General features: G+C 39.5%; 1 protein-coding gene across 3 annotated transcripts in view; it reads left to right on the top strand.

The window, feature by feature from the left end:
• EDIL3 (EGF like repeats and discoidin domains 3) overlaps positions 1-17,631 on the top strand; it is a 424,437-nt gene that overhangs the window by 195,667 nt on the left and 211,139 nt on the right. For all 3 annotated transcript variants that reach the window (XM_072139426.1, XM_072139425.1, XM_072139424.1), the window contains exon 4: positions 3,565-3,693. In XM_072139426.1, the coding sequence (XP_071995527.1) occupies positions 3,565-3,693 (129 nt within the window). The remainder of the gene's footprint in view (positions 1-3,564; positions 3,694-17,631) is intronic.

The raw sequence follows: 17,631 nt of genomic DNA, 5'->3' as shown, positions 1-17,631 counted from the left end.
GTGAGACCCATAAGAGAAAATAGCACCCAAATGATAGAATCTCAACTTTTTATCCATTTTTTATCATTTAAAATTTTTAATAAAAAGTGAACAAAAAGTCGAACAGTCTCCAAAATAGAAACAATAAAAATGTAATCTCTTCCCGCAAAAATTTAAACCTTACACCAAAGTATAAAATAATTTGTATCAGAATTGGCAAAATCAAGATTTTTTTTTTTGGTACAAAAGGTTTTCATTTTTAAAAATCCATTAAAACATAATAAAAGCTATATAAATTTGGTTTTAGTGGGATAGTGCTTAAACAAATAACAATTTTGTGGTGTCATTTTGGGCGCAGAGCCCACAAGAAAATGAAGCAAGTGTGTTTTTTTGCCATTTCACCACATTTAGAATTTAGTTCCAGCTTTTCAGTACACGACATGGAATATTAAATACTGTCACTGGGAAGGACAATGTGTTGCATAGAAAAAAAGCTCTTATACAGCTTTGTACACAGAAAAATAAAAAAAGTCATTAATTTTTGAGGGTGGGGAGCAGAAAATGGAAACCGAACAATGAAAAAGAGAGGTGGTGTTAAGGGGTTAACCACAATCTTCACAAAAACGTGTAAATATAAAATCAATGAGCCATTTTAAGCCTTGGGCAATAAAGGGTTAGGCTGTAAGCAGCAACATTGTTTCTTTCACTGCTACATTTTGCTTACAATAAGAGTACAGTGTCTACCGTTTCAGGTGGTAAAAGTTATAAGTAGATAATAGATTGAGCATTGTCTTTCAGACATTGGATCTGTACCGTATATTCTGTATGCGGAACATAATAAAGTAGATTAAAAAACATCATGATGAACTGCGCTGACCACAGCACCAAACTGTGATGGAAAATACAGTCTTTTTAAAAATCTTTGTTTCTTTGTTTTCTGATTCAAAAGAAAAGCAGCGCAACACGTAGGAGCAGAACGACGCAAGCTATTGAAATTGGGTATTGGATATTCGCCCACTCTTGTTATAGATAAGCTTGTGTTTTTATTGAATACCAGCAAAACATGTTTAATTAGGTTCTAAAAGTAAACTTCAGCATGACAGAGTCTATCGGGGAAAATTAAAATGTGACATAAACTACAATGAGGCATTCTTATCACACAATTGAAAAAAGTTCTAAATACAAAGTTAAATTGACCCTCCGCTCTGAAAACAAAACATGACTATACCTCAGCCATGAATAGTGAAGATGCTTCATTCTCCTTTGGGTCTCTCTTAATATGGCGGATTCAGTTGTCTTAAAGTCACAGATATGCCCCCTCCATTGTCTCAGTTCAGATTATTGGAGGAGGGGAGTGTCACACCCCATTGCACTTGCGAAAAGAGAAGCTATCAATTTCCAACTTTCCTCTACCACCAATATATTTAGGTCAATTTCCAGCAACTTTTCACATCTTGTTTTCTAACTTTGAAGGGTTGGTAGAGTGAGAATCTCATGACACCTTTAACACAGGAGTAGCGGTTATAGAGGTATAACGCAAGTCAACCATAGCCCTGTGCATCTTTTAAGGCTCAAAAATTTAATGAAGACTTGTGGGACGTTGAATTGACATTGAGTATCTGAAATATTTGTGTTCAGAGGTTTAGCTATGTCTTCTTTGGAATGCTCAGAAAATCAAGCAGTGCAATATTCACAAACATGTCTCTTCTGTACTCATACGATCCCAATGTTTCTGCCATAACCCAGCTTGAAGGATCCCACCAATGGGACCTTAGTGACATATTTGATTGATGTGGAGATAAAGCATTAATTAAAATGCCTCTACATTGCAGCCATGGAGGGTTACAATACATGCAAGTTTCTGCAGTTTCTAAGTCTACTCTATACATAGAGCATAACAATACAAGTGAAGATGTATTGGTTACCCTTTTGGGGTATTGCAGACTTTGTTCTCGAAGACTTATAACTTAACTCTATTGGATCAGTTGGGTTCAGCAGTTTCATGGACAAATTTCCAACCTACAGTCAGATTTAGAAGAACTTGTAATCCGTTCTGTTAACCATCTGGTAGCAGCTTTCTGCAGTATTATCAAAGGGCACCCTGGGGTTATGAGGTTTCCTTGTGACCTAATTACATACCTGGAGATTCATCTGCAGTCAACCCTAGGACCAAAAAGGGACTTCATGGCTTTTGATTCAGTAATTCAGTTTTCAGAGTTGGAACTTGAAGATGCTGGGCCAAATGTAAATAGAGTTCTGATTTTAAATGTATCATTGATAGTACTGGTCCTTTTCTATAGGGAACTTCCTAAGGCTCTTTCTAGACTTCCTAAGGCTCTTGGGTACCCTCTGCACATCCTGAAACTACGCCCTTGCTAATTTTACCCTAAAAGCAGTTTAGTTAAAAATGAAAAACAATGTGATTATTATTATTATTTATTAATTTATAAGGATGAGCGAACCCAAACTGCAATGGACCTCAGCCAGAATTTTGGCATTTGGGCTCACCACTGAGAGTAGCATCTATGATGGGTTTCAACCCTTTAAAGAGAACCCTTCAGGCAAATTAACCACCTAAACTAAATATATTTTCATAAACTGCCATTAGACAGCATTGCCTCTATCCCTTCATTGTGCCTCTACATGTCTGTAAACTTAAGCAATGAGGTCCTAAAGTTGTATGCAAATGACCTGTGAGATGTCCAATGAGTCATTATAATATTCAAGCTGTCCAGCGTATTCATGAGTGGGAGGGACAGCCACACTCCTCAGAGCTCGACTGACAGCCTGTATAATGATGTGAGGTATAATGGTGTAATGGCTCCTCTATGTGCTTCCTGGTGCTGGCGGCCTATTCAGCCTGTGTGTATTAGATACTCCTATAGACATGACTGACAGCCTGTATAAAAGTGTGTGTTATAATGGTGTAATTGCTTCTCCATGTGCTTCCTGGTGCTGGCGGACACTCCGCCCGCATCCTGTGTGTGTATAGGAGAGATACAACAGCTCCAGGCAACCATGTTATAGCGGAACATGTCAGGTACTTGTGTAGCTGATGTCAGTGTCTCACCTGTATATTAGGAGGGAGAGCATGTCAGCAGATAAAGCACAGACACCAGCAATGCTTTACTATACATTACATACAGACATGAGCAGGGGGAGGAGAGGGGAGGGGTAACAGGGGTGACATCACTGTCTCTGACCATGTGACCAGCCTCATTTACATAATAAAGAAAATATTATTTTATAATGATTAATGTATGAATTAACTTGATAAAGTCTGGGATGGGATCCTTGTGAGCTGCTCCAACAGGTAGTAGTGACAGGACTAGTGACAGAGACCAGATGACAGGTGTCCTTTAAATCCTGACAGCAAGTGTATTTTGGTGAAGCCAGACCAGAACGGGTCCACTCACCCCTAGTCACTTGAAATTATAATCAGACTTGAATTTAAGCTAAAGATTTTTAGTTTTCTTTGTTAAAATGTTTTTGTAGATTGAAAAACACCATGAACAGAGTATTTTTACATTTTTAGCATGATAAAAACAAATATTTATTGCCATCTGTCTCTACCTTTTCTTCCAGATCCGTGCCATCCAAACCCTTGCCATAATGGTGGATTCTGTGAAATCAGTGAAGCCTATCGCGGAGATACATTTATTGGATATGTCTGCAAGTGTCCTCATGGCTTTAATGGAATCCACTGCCAGCATAGTAAGACACTTTTTCAACCATAAATAATCATATATGTCAATGGTTATTATTATCATTCCCCATACTTCCAGAATTAATACATTGGTCCGTTTGGTGCTTATTGGTTTCTATCCTATCCTATATCCATCCACTTTTCATTGTAAAGACTTTCCCTAGACCCATATCCACCCACTGCTGCTTCTCTTCCTTCTACTGTCGCATGAAATGTCATGCATGCGTATTAGGATCTATCAGCTATTCTGTGTACCTGTACCTATCCCGGTGTTTTCTTATGTACGGAGAACGGCACAAGCGCAGAACAATGTGGAGAGTAACAAACAAGGAAGAAGAGTGCTCTATGGCAGAGCAAATCACAGTGCAAGTGTGGGAATGCAGAGTCCTGAGGAGTTGAAGGGGTGACTCTCTATAGATGGTAAATGGAGGGACCAGTCTGCTACAGCATTAATAAACTGTATCGCTCTTCAGAGACAGCATGGAATGGACCCATTATTATTAAAATTATTTATTTTTAGAGCAGCATTAGTTCAACAATGCTGTGCATCCAATAAGGGGTTCACTTACATTACATTAAGACAATAACTAGTGCAAATACGAAAACTACCTAGATATCAAACAAGAGGAAGCAGAACCCTGCCCAATCTTTAAGGGAGGGTAGAAGGAGACATGCAATGAGGGGTAGTAGTGCCATTATTGTGTGTTGTAGGCATATTAAACCAATGGATTTCAGCTTATGCTTGAAAGTTTGGAGGGTTGAAGACAGTCTGATACATTTTAGAGAGATATCACCAGTGCCAAGGAGAAGCAGAGATAATGATGGCAGATGAGAGAAGGAGAGAAATGTAGGTTGTTTCTCCCATTTACGGACCCGGCGTGGCACACAGCAGAGGTCATTAGATGAGTGGGCAGAAGAGTTGGTGATTTTGAAAATCTAACAGGAGGTGGAATAATGGAGTCATGGTGGAGATTTTTTTGGAAAAATTGTATATTTGCGCCTAAATTTCTGACTCTTCCACTGGCCTAGCAAAGTTAGCTGCAGAAGAATTTTACAGTTTTGCGCCTGCTTTATCTTTAAAATCCAGATATGGACATATGAAAAAGTCGCAAGTTTGCTGCAAAGTGAGGTTTAAAGTCAGGAAAAACTTTAAAAGGGGTTGCAAAAGAGTGTGTGACTTTTGTGTGACTTTTTTTTTTATAAAAAGTCGCAAAATCCCCCCAGAATATACATTTATCAACCACTAAGATAAATCAATGAAGTTCAAAACATGGAGAAAAAAAACAAAAAAGGAAACACACAAATGTCCTGACTAGAGACCAATGACCACTGTATTATCCTTGTTGTTTCATTTTGATTTAATTCAGATGTGCACCTACAATCTGCACTTAGGCCATCTCTGCTCATTAGCATACTAGGTATAAACTTTTGATGTACACATATCTAAAATAATGTGTTATCTTATTTTATGTTTTGTTAGGTGTTAGTTTCTTTAAATTGACTTTAAGGGGCCATATTTTTTGAATACGTTGGTGGAAAAAAATTGTTGGTGGCTTTTTATTACTTTGCATTGTGGCTGTGTCTGTGGGGTTGTTTGTTCTATTAGGATACTGTATGTGTAAGTGTACAGGCCATTGTAAAAATCCATTTGCTGCATTATATTCCTGACTATGCCCAAAACAGGAAAAATATTTTATTTAAGAAACTTAACATTAAAAAAAAAAAATGTACTAAACACTTTCGATGACAGAACAATGCTTTATTATTTAGTGTGGTGTAAATGGGGAAGTTTCAGTATAACCTTAAAATAATAAAGTACGTTGACCTGAAAGTGATGTGAAGTATTCTGACAGCTCACCTTAGGTTTCAGTTTGAACTATCAGCATGAGATTGCATTTAAATGTATGCTTTCCTGTAGGCTAAAAAACGGTTTTCAGGAAAGTGTTTATGTACCTGAATTTATTTAGTACACAAGGTAGAACATTTCAGGACACTGGGAAATCTGAACATAATATAATTTCCGATCGCTGAGGCTCGATCATAGATATCCGAAGGATGTCCAAATGATGACCATTCTAGTTGGTAAACAATGCTAAAAATAAAATAATTTTTAAGCAAGATGTGAAAAGTTACTTCCCTGAGTTTATATCGTTCAATGGTGGTCCAGTGAAAACATTCAATAAGACTTACATTTTGAAAGCCAGTCTTAATTCCCCCTACTGATGCTCTGCCGGCAGGATATACTGAGAGGCTCTGGCTTCTTAGTTTACCTAGAAGTGGCCAAGTAAGATCAGTTTAGAACAGGCTTCCTGGCCGAAACTATAGTTAAAACGTCTAGCCTGGGAGCTCATGCTTCCACCTGAACACACCACCTAAACATTCAAAGGTTCCTTGTCCCATCATGCCCATGCCTATCATGCCCAAGTTCCTTGCACTATCATGCCCAAACTACAAAACTGTCAATAATGGGGCTTTTCACATTTCCTCCAGAAAACTAGTGGACAAGACATGTTATATTTCCCCTGCAGTCAATAAACACACAATCACAGACATCTTTCACCATTTCTGTTTTATTAATTATTGTTAAAAATACTATTGCAACAAACCAAATCTTATAGTGACTTGTTTTTGACCGTATAAAAGCGAAAACCATCCACAATTGACTTCTGAGTAACTAACACTTAAACAACTTTAATATTTCTTTCACAAATCTATAGCTTTTGTGAGGAAGAACAACTTATTATCTTGTTTACCTATGTCCAGCAGTTTCTTTGCTATCCTCCTCAGTTTATCCTGGCTCTGCAGTAGCTATGTCTCCTGGCTCTGCTGATTTCTCCTGAGATTCTGTACAGTTTCTTAGAGCTACAGTTTGACAGAGGGGAGGAGCTGCTGCTACGTGCACACTCAGGAGGTTAAAAATTCAGTCCAGCCATTCCAATCTCACCTTAAACTGTGCCATACACTACATTGCAGCTCCATCCCCCACCTTCTGCTTTCCTGGCCCTTTCTGCAAATCAGAGAAGCTATTAACTCTCACGCACAGACTATACACTTTATGTAACTTACAGTTTCACTACTGGTTTATACTACTTATTACATTCTCCATGATCCTCCAAGTGATGAAAGATGCCACTCTAGTTACTATATAAATACTTTAAGTACACTATGCAGTATTCAAAAGATTTACTTGTAGGACTCACAAGGCAACTAGTGCTAAATTACGGTGGATATGGTGGACAACCTGCTGATTCAGCATCAAGGTAGATGCAGAAAAAGTTCAGTCTCTGCCCCCCTCACTGCTGCTGAAAATGGGGGAAATTCATTAACACAGGCATTTTAAACTCCAATCTTAATGTTCCCCCCACTAGTGCTCTGGTGCCCATATAAATTAAGGGGCTCCAGCCTCTTGGCAAATATGGGCCCAATATTCACCAGTTCGAACATGTAGATCAGGGTTTTTTGCTCAAGTCTCTACTTGTTTTCTGGCAAAAACTGTAGTAAATCTTGGAGGCTAGGTGTTCAAACCCCTTCCTGACTTTTGCCCATCCTGCTAACCGCCCCCTGACATTACAAAAGTGCCATGCTGTTCAGGAAACAGGAAACGGATGGGGAGTGGGAAATATGTGTGTTTCTCTGCCAGTTTTCAAGGTTATATGATTCTATCCCCACTATGCGCATGGTTCTTTTTGTTTTAAAGGGGGGAATCACATATGACAAATTTGTAAAAATCATTACAACATAGTAGTTACAGTTTACTGTAAATCACACAAATAACAAATACAATAATCACATAATTAAAAACACAAACCATGATCCAATATGGAATTAAATACACTATTATAAAAGACTTAAAACCCTAGAAACATATATTCCTTGCTAGAAAGCTCTATGATAGTAAAGGTTTTGAAAGTTAATGATGTCATTGAACACGTTCTTGTATACAATCCTCATACTTCTCCTACCTGAGAATGTTCTGCTGCTTGCTATAATATATCAGTGTAAAATGTATCAGCCTCAGGTCTAAGCCAGTTGACTCTCCGAGGATTGTACAGATTGATTCTCATCTGCAAGAAGTATTGGCTCTGTAGAGCTTTTCACCCTCTGGATGTAAACAAAAATGTTCATATTTTCTGACACCAAACAGAAAACTTTTTAATTTTTTTATTTTTTATCCTTTTCTTGTGCCAATATATTCCACTATGATTTAAAAACATTGGTGGACTTTGTACATAAGTACATATGCAAACTGCTTGCACATTTATTTATGAAGTATTTCTGCACTGTGTCCATTGCGACCCAATACTCTGCCTCAAAAGGGGCATTCCAGTGGGTATTTGCACTGTGCACCACATTTATGTCAGCCAGTCCAACATAATTGTGACACAGGTCTTCATTAATCTGGTGCACCCTGCACATGAGTGAGGCAAACTGCATGTCCTGCATGTAATGCAGTTTACCCCACTATTAATAGCCTTGGGTCATTGATTTCACTTACTGTCTCTGGTAGAGCTCACAATCTCAATTTCCTTTTGATTAGTTATGTACAGTATGAGTGGAAAACCAGTATGCCTAAAGTGGACCCATACATGTTTATGCAGTTCAAAATTTAAAGGTGGGGAAATTAATTTCCAAGATCTGGCTTTAAGAGGCTTAACTGATTATAGTATATACCAAATAAGTTTATGGAATCAAGTGGCTGTGTTTCATATGCCAATTCCCAATATGGCTAGTGTAACAACTTCCCTCAAATATTGTATAAGAACCTGACAAACCCAAAACATATAGCGGGAGATTTATCAGAAGTCTCTTAGAGCAGAACTGTTCTAGTTGTCAATGGCAGCCAATCACAGTTCAGCTTTGATTTTCCCACAGCTGTTTATAAAATTAAAGCCACGTTTTGATTGGTTTCTATGGACAACTAGAACAGTTTTACCTTGATAATGAAAAATAAATCTCCCCCACAGTACCTCTTTGATCAGAATTCCACCAGCATCTATATACAATACCTGTGGGAACAAACAATCAAGGTGTGTCAGAGAGTAGTACTATCTAGATAGCATTTTGAGTTTGAACTTTGTCAGGACATCTATAGGTCTGAAAAAGTGCCATATATAGTTCACCTTTATTGTATGTTGTGGAGGGTTAGTGCTTGAGGGAGATGGAAGGATTCCATATTGCTTGGAACCCTAATTGAGAACTGGTGCTTTGAAAAGGGTGAGACTCGAAGATTGGGTATGAGCCAGGAGGAGATAGAATCTCAAGTGTTTGTTTGTAACCAGGAGTATGGGGCATCTCCATATTATGTGAATTATATCTGGGCTCAGATATGGCCTTTTAATAGAAAATAAGGTCTTTATTTACCACCAAGGGGAAATTATTGCACCACAACTCAACACATAAAAAACATAAAAACATATAATAAATCATTAAGAATGATCTCCTAAATCATTTTCAACTTACTTTATGGTTAAGAAATCTCTTCCTGAAAGTTCTTTATAGTGCAACAACAGACTCATAAAGTGGGATTAATGGATTACCAACTATTCCGACAAATTACTGTAATTACTATAGGGCAGTGATGGCGAACCTTTTAGCGGCCGAGTGCCCAAAAAGTAACCCCAAATCCCCCATTTATCACGAGGTGCCAACCAAAAATTAAAGCAGTAACTTATTGCTCCCTGTTCTTCAACAATCATATTGGCCTCCTGAGAACAGTAACATAGTATAAATTAGGAAAATTTGCATAATTTTAGTTTCTTTCCAGTGATCCTCTGTACACAGAGAATCGTGGGGCCACAGAAGATCCTCCAAAGATAATTCGGCCCTGTCTATTCAGTATCAAAATATCACTGAAAACAGCATCTTTTAAGTTGCTTGGAACTGCAGGAAGATTCTTTGAGTCCTGTCTGGTGTGCTGGGGCGATGGCATGGGTGCCCACAGAAAGGGCTCTGAGTGCCACCTTTGGCACCCGTGCCATAGGTTCGCCACCACTGCTATAGGGTATGACCACAAATAAATTGGAACTGCATCAAAAATCTTTCATGTCTTAAGAATTAGATTCAGGGTCAGAATCCAAATCATCCAAGTCATTATTTTCAATTGATTGATACCCTTCTCCAAAACTGCTTTAAACATTGCCCCTTGTATTGTGAGCATAAACTTAATGTAAATGTTAAACCAGTTATTGGATTTTCTGTTATTCCCTATTACCAGAACAGGGATTACAAGAGATTACTGTGACTGTTTGATTACTAGAACTGCCACTGACTATGAGAACAGAGGTTTCATTCCCCTCTATGATTGACTGATGGTGTGCCCTCCCGGGACATGGATCTCGAAAATATTTTACCTAGACTTACCTAACTTGTTTCACTCATCATGAAGTGCCTGGAGTGGAAACCTTTGTATCTACCATCTTTTCTGTGGTCAGGTCTTCAGGATATAACCATATTTTCTCCCAGAGACATGTTTATGGATTCTGGAATGATGGTTTCACCAGGCAACCATCAGCCTACATTAGTTGTTTCTAATGTGTATTGCCAGCATGCTTTTCATAAATGGTGGGGAAAACATTTGTAGAGTAAGTTTTTGAAGTCAATGGGGCAGATTTACTTACCCGGCCCATTCGCAATCCAGCGGCGCGTTCTCTGAACAGGATTCGGGTCCGGACGGGATTTATGATGGCAGTTCCTCCGCCGTCCACCAGGTGGCGCTGCTGCGCTCAAATGCATCTGATCGCGCCGGAATACACCAAGCCGGACCAGGTGAAGGTAAGCGCTTCCCAAGCGACACATTTTCGGTTATTAAATGCGGCGGTTTTTCCGAATACGTCGGGTTTTCGTTCGGCCATGCCCCCCGATTTCTGTCGCGTGCATGCCAGCGCCGATGCGCCACAATCTGATCGTGTGCGCCAAAATCCCGGGGCAATTCAGGTACAATCGGCGGAAATCGGAAATTTTCGGGTAACACGTAGGGAAAATGCGAATCGGGCCCTTAGTAAATGACCCCCATTATTTTTTATGACTATAACTTTTAGTTGAATAATGTGAACTGTCTTCTATAATTCACAAGAACTCCTTTTTCTAGAGAGAATTGCAAGCATAAGATATGTGTCCTCTTCATAGATAGTTGCATGTTCTGATCCTCTCCAACCACTGGAGAAATTGTGAGATATTCATGTATATATTTCACTTTGATGTAGCTCTTCAAACACATGTGGCAGAGGAGCTTTTGCAGTTGACCTCCTAGCAATTTTGGTCTTTGAAATGTGTAAAACATCTCATATATTTATTCTATCCTTTTATTCTGCCTATTAAGTGAAATACAACTTCTTTGAAATACAGTCACTGTGAAGAACATCTTTACATACAGATCCTTATTGTCCTTCCTTACTAGAGATGAGTAAATCATCCAAGGTTTTATTCGTAGAAGCTTCAACAAATATTTTAAAAGATTCTGTACAGGTCTGAATGGAATCGGTTTGAAAATATGCTGTTCCACTTGTTCGGATAATTGATACATAACTCCCACCCCTGTCCTCCAAAACACTGACTTTTATGAAAAGCTCCTTATCTCGTTTTACGACATTTTCTTTTAGAATTTAAAGTTTCACCTTCTTCATCCCCCTCCATTAGCTCTGGGATGAATGACAGTGGTAGCTAGTCAGACTTTGAAAAATGTGTCCTAAAAGATTTGCTTTTGTCCCTAAAAAAATGAACCAATTGAAACGTCTGTGTCAGCACTGCCCTCGGACCATTATTTACGACTGAGGAGGCAATCATTTTGTTTGTGCAATTTGTTTATTATTTGTGTGAACACACGCTTAGATAAGGAAATTAATGCTCCCTTAATCTACTGGTCTTTTCTGGTCCACCAATGGTTAACTGTGATGACAGAGCTCTGCTCCAGCCAGATTGGACAAGGAGGTCTAGTTTTCCATAAGCATTCTGCTAACATGCAGTTTGGCTTTACTTGCTTCTTACTTGTGAGAAAGACTCTGCTTGTATTTCTGGCATTTTAAATTTGGCTGTTGTTCAGACCACTCTTCTTCTTTTGCCATCTCTGTACTGTGTAGATATATATCTTATGATCTTGCTAGTTGACCTATCTTCTGTGTTTGTGTTGTCCACCTTGTTCCGTGTTTTCACTTTGGCATAGGGAGTACCTGACAACTATTTAGGGTGGACATAGTAAGCAGGCAGGGACAGTTTCAGGGGGCTCCATTTAGGGCTCAGTGTCCTTTGCTTTTACCGGCCATTATACCAATTCTACAAACAGATGAATAGATTCGCTCATATCTCTGTTCTTCACTTTTCCTCTAGGATGGCAGGTCAGGATGTCTGTCACTAAATGTTAAGCTTTTGTGAAAAGGCAGGGTTAATTGTATACTTTTTGCTGCCTGAGGCAAAAATTGGAATGACACCCCTTCTCCCTTAGCCATCTACCCTTGATCCCCTACCACTAAATCTACAGTCCAAATTTTAAAAATATCCTGATGAAAAATAGTGTCAACGTTACTAGCAATTGATGACATCCTCAAATAAGGTCAGTGAGTGGTGCTGGCTTACTGACCTGCTATGACTGACACTACATATGCAGTGGCGTAACAACCGCCGTAGCAGCCGTAGCGGTTGCTACGGGGCCCGGACGTCTCAGGGGCCCGGGATGGACGGCGGAGAATTTATCATTGAGTGCCGTTATCCCGGGCCCTCTCTCCCTGATGACCGAGCGATACAGCACAATAACAGGTGCCCGCTCTCCACACTGTAATGGGGCTCCGCCTGCTGTGCTGATCATGCCCGCCCACCTGTATGGACCGAGCCCACTCTCTCGCCCGCCCACAAACTTCTCATGCCGCTGGAGCAGAATCCTGCCCGCCCCCGCTGCCTCCGGTACTCCAGTCCAGTGATAAGTCCACCTCCGTGCTTTCGGCCGCTGGCCGACATTCCCACCCGCGCATACCTCCGCTCCCGCCCCCCACACTCCGCCGCTCCCCCCGCTGCTCTCGCTCTCGTAGCTCCACTCCACCCAACCTAAGCTCCCGGCTCCGACTCCGCTCCCGCGGTCCTGGCTGCACTCCCCCCAACGAAAGCTCCCGCTCTGACCCCGCTCGCGCGGTCCTGGCTGCACTCCCCCAGCCCAAGCTCCCAGCTCCGACCCTGCTCCCGCGGTCCCGGCTCCACTTCCCCTAACACAAGCTCCAGGCTGCGACCCCGCTCCCGCGGTACCTGCTCCACTCCCCCCAAACTAAGCTCCCGGCTTCGACCCCCTCCCGTGGTCCCGGCTCTCAAACCCCCCCTTCCTCGCTGCTGGGCTGCTGGTTCCCGGCTCCGACCTCGCCTTCCCCCGCTCCCGACTTCCCCCCCCCAACCCTCGCTTCCGGCCTGAAACCTCCACCGATGGACAAGGCAGCAAACTTACCAAGACCCCAAGACCATAAAAGAAAGTTAATGGTATTTTATCTTTGCATATATAGATGTATGTGTGTGTATATTTGTATGTGTGTGTATATATATGTATGTGTGTATATACTTGTGTGTGTATATGTGTATATGCGTGTGTGTGTATATATGAATGTGTGTGTGTGTGTATATATATATATATATATATATATATATATATATATATACTGTATATGTGTGTATATTTGCTATATGTATGTGCAGTGTGTGTATATGCTGTATCAACAGTTTGTATATGTGTATATATGCTGCATGTATATGCTGTATTTGTAATATTAACCAGGACTTCTATTTTGTACTACATGGCGGTATGCTGTATGCATTTTATACTAGATGGGGGGGGGCATGTATGCATTTTATACTACATAACGGTATGCTGTATCTTATTCTTCATGGCGGCAGGCTTTATGCATTTTATTCTACATGGTGCTACCCTGTATGCATTTTATTCTACATGGGGGTACGCTGTATGCATTTTATTCTACATGGTGCTACCCTGTATGCATTTTATTCTACATGGGGGTACGCTGTATGCATTTTATTCTACATGGCGGCAGGCTTTATGCATTTTATTCTACATGGTGCTACCCTGTATGCATTTTATTCTACATGGGGGTACGCTGTATGCATTTTATTCTACATGGTGGCAGGCTTTATGCATTTTATTCTACATGGTGCTCCCCTGTATGCATTTTATACTACATGGCGATACGCTGTATGCATTTTATTCTACATGGCGGCATGCTGTATGCATTTTATACTACATGGCGGTACTCTGTATGCATTTTATTCTACATGGGGGTACGCTGTATGCATTTTATTCTACATGGTGGCAGGCTTTATGCATTTTATTCTACATGGTGCTCCCCTGTATGCATTTTATTCTACATGGGGATACGCTGTATGCATTTTATTCTACATGGCGGCATGCTGTATTCATTTTATACTACATGGTGCTACCCTGTATGCATTTTATTCTACATGGGGATACGCTGTATGCATTTTATTCTACATGGCGGCATGCTGTATGCATTTTATACTACATGGTGCTCCGCTGTATGCATTTTATTCTACATGGGGATACGCTGTATGCATTTTATTCTACATGGCGGCATGCTGTATGCATTTTATACTACATGGCGGTACTCTGCATGCATTTTATACTACATGGTGGTACGCTGTATGCATTTTATACTACATGGTGGTACGCTGTATGCAGTTTATGCTACATGGCATCACGCTGTATGCATTTTATACTACATGGCGGTATGCTGTATCTATCTTGTACTACATGGCAGTATGCTTATGCATTTTATACTACATGGCGGTATGCTGTATCTATCTTATACTACATGGCAGTATGCTTATGCATTTTATACTACATGGCGGTATGCTGTATGCATTTTATACTACATGGCAGTACACTGTATGCATTTTATACTACATGGCGGTACACTGTATGCATTTTATACTACATGGTGGAACACTGTATGCATTTTATACTACATGGCGATATGCTGTATGCATTTTATACTACATGGCAGTACGCTGTATGCATTTTATACTACATGGTGGTACACTGTATGTATTTTATACTACATGGTGGTACGCTGTATGCATTTTATACTGCATGGCGGTACGATATGCTTTATCTATCTTATACTATATGGTGGCACGCTGTATGCATTTTGCATTTCTTTATTTCTACACCAAACCAATATGATGGATCTGGTCCTGACATTCCCTGATATAATACTTATATGGGGGGGGGGGGGGGGTGGCGTCTCTCTATGGCTCGCCTCAGGCAGCAGACAGGCTTGGTACACCCCTGTGTGTATATATGCCTGTATGTATGCATATATTCCTGTAAGTATGTGTATATATGCCTGTATGTATGTATATGTGCCTGTAAGTATGTGTATATATGCCTGTTAGTATGTGTATGTGTGTATATATGCCTGTATATATGAATATATGCCTGTAAGTATGTGTATGTGTGTATATATGCCTGTATGTATGAATATATGCCTGTAAGTATGTGTATGTGTGTATATATGCCTCTATGGATGCATATATGCCTGTAAGTATGTGTATGTGTGTATATATGCCTGTATGTATGTATATATGCCTGTATGTATGTGTATGTGTGTATATATGCCTGTATGTATGTATATATGCCTGTATGTATGTGTATGTGTGTATATATGCCTGTATGTATGTATATATGCCTGTATGTATGTGTATGTGTGTATATATGCCTGTATGTATGTATATATGCCTATAAGTATGTGTATGTGGGTATACATGCCTGTATGTGTGTATATATGCCTGTAAGTATGTGTATGTGGGTATATATGCCTGTATGTGTGTATATATGCCTGTATGTATGTGTATGTGTGTATATATGCCTGTATGTGTGTATATATGCCTGTATGTATGTATATATGCCTGTAAGTATGTGTATGTGGGTATATATGCCTGTATGTGTGTATATATGCCTGTATGTGTGTATATATGCCTGTATGTGTGTATATATGCCTGTATGTATGTATATATGCCTGTAAGAATGTGTATGTGGGTATATATGCCTGTTTGTGTGTATATATGCCTGTATGTATGTATATATGCCTGTATGTATGTGTATGTGGGTATATATGCCTGTATGTGTGTATATATGCCTGTATGTATGTATATATGCCTGTATGTATGTGTATGTGGGTATATATGCCTGTATGTGTGTATATATGCCTGTATGTATGTATATATGCCTGTATGTATGTGTATGTGGGTATATATGCCTGTAAGTATGTGATTTCTGCATGGCCCCCTTCCCCTTCAAAAATATATACATATTTGTACAGACATGATTATAAAATCACATGCATTTACACAGTCATATATACACACATTTATATATTATACACACACTAGTGCACATTTACTAAGGGCTGTGCGCCACTTTTCTGTCAGACTTTTCTGTGGTGCATTCTGTCAGGACAGTGCAGGGGGCACCAGATTCATGAAGAACGTGCGGCAGAAATCCTGAATCTCACACCCCCTGCACACTACACAGGACACTGCACATAGTACACACTGCACTGTGCTTAGTAAATGTGCACCAGTGTGTGTATAATATATAAATGTGTGTATATATGAATGTGTAAATGCATGTGATTTTATAATCATGTTGGTACAAATATGTATATATTTTTGAAGGGGAAGGGGGGCCCCATGCAGAAATCCGCTATGGGGCCCAGCCTCTCCTAGTTACGCCCCTGTACATATGCTAAGAACTATCTCACACTCTATTAGGTCAGTCAGTGACACATATTAGTGAATACTAGTAACTTACAGTCAACGATCTGATCCATCAGGGAGAGGACTTCATTATGATTTTACCTGGACTTGACTTATCACTGTTGAATCACTGCCAGATGCATTCAGCGCCACACTGCGCCCTTTAAAATACCACAGTCACAGTATAGTGTGACCTGGATAACAGTGTTCCTAAATAATATATATCCCTCACAAACTCTTAATGTGTTTTATTATATTTCCCTGAATAAAATATTATATGGTAACCCCCTTAATTATATATATATATATATATTTGTGAGGGATATTATTTATTTTCAGCCCCTCTCCAATTAATTTATACAGAGAGCATCTATATTTTATATGCAGTGCCACCATAGTAAATGAATTAAATTGGAGGGGGGTGGTATATTCACCTGATGTATTTCACCTGGAATATATGAAATGTTGTTTCTTTTTTGCTTTACTATTTATTTTATTGATAAAAATCAATTGTGTAAATGAGACCTTTAAGTTACTTGGCCCAGGTACCTCAAAACTCTCTAATCACATTTTCAAGTTGCTCCCCTGCTGTTCAGGGGTCCCAGCTGCTATGGGGTCCACTTTGTCATGGGGCCTGACCACCTGACCTGACAAATTAAAGAATAGAGGATTTGATCCATTATATGCATATTATGCTGTGTATGTCTATGTAATGTGTATATGGTGTATGTACTGTATTTTGTACGATTGGTATATGTACTGTATTCTGTAAGATTGTATATGACACTGTATGTGTGTATATGTATATGCTCTATATGTGTGCACGAGTGTATAATGTGTGTATATACAGTATATGATTGTAAATATATATGTGTGAGTATACAAATATTTATATTTTTAAGGTGGTAAGAGGGGCCCCATTCAAAGCCTAATATGGGGCCCTGCCTCTCCTAGTTACCCCACACCAAAGTTCTAGCATGGAGATGCATTTCATTTATTACATAAATATTGATGTAACATATACATTTATTTATAAACTAAACTTTTATTTCTATAGAACTTTGTCATAAACATTAAACGCAGTGGAGTCACAATGCATATGTAATAGAGTAAATAAAATAAGTTACAGGCTATAACTAATAAACCCAGTGATGTGACACCACACACATAACACATGCAGTGACATC

This window comes from Engystomops pustulosus, chromosome 1 (assembly GCF_040894005.1).
Source record: "Engystomops pustulosus chromosome 1, aEngPut4.maternal, whole genome shotgun sequence".
Taxonomy (NCBI): domain Eukaryota; kingdom Metazoa; phylum Chordata; class Amphibia; order Anura; family Leptodactylidae; genus Engystomops; species Engystomops pustulosus.
The sequence above is the reverse complement of the archived record's forward strand: the minus strand, read 5'-3'. Positions and strand labels throughout refer to the sequence as shown.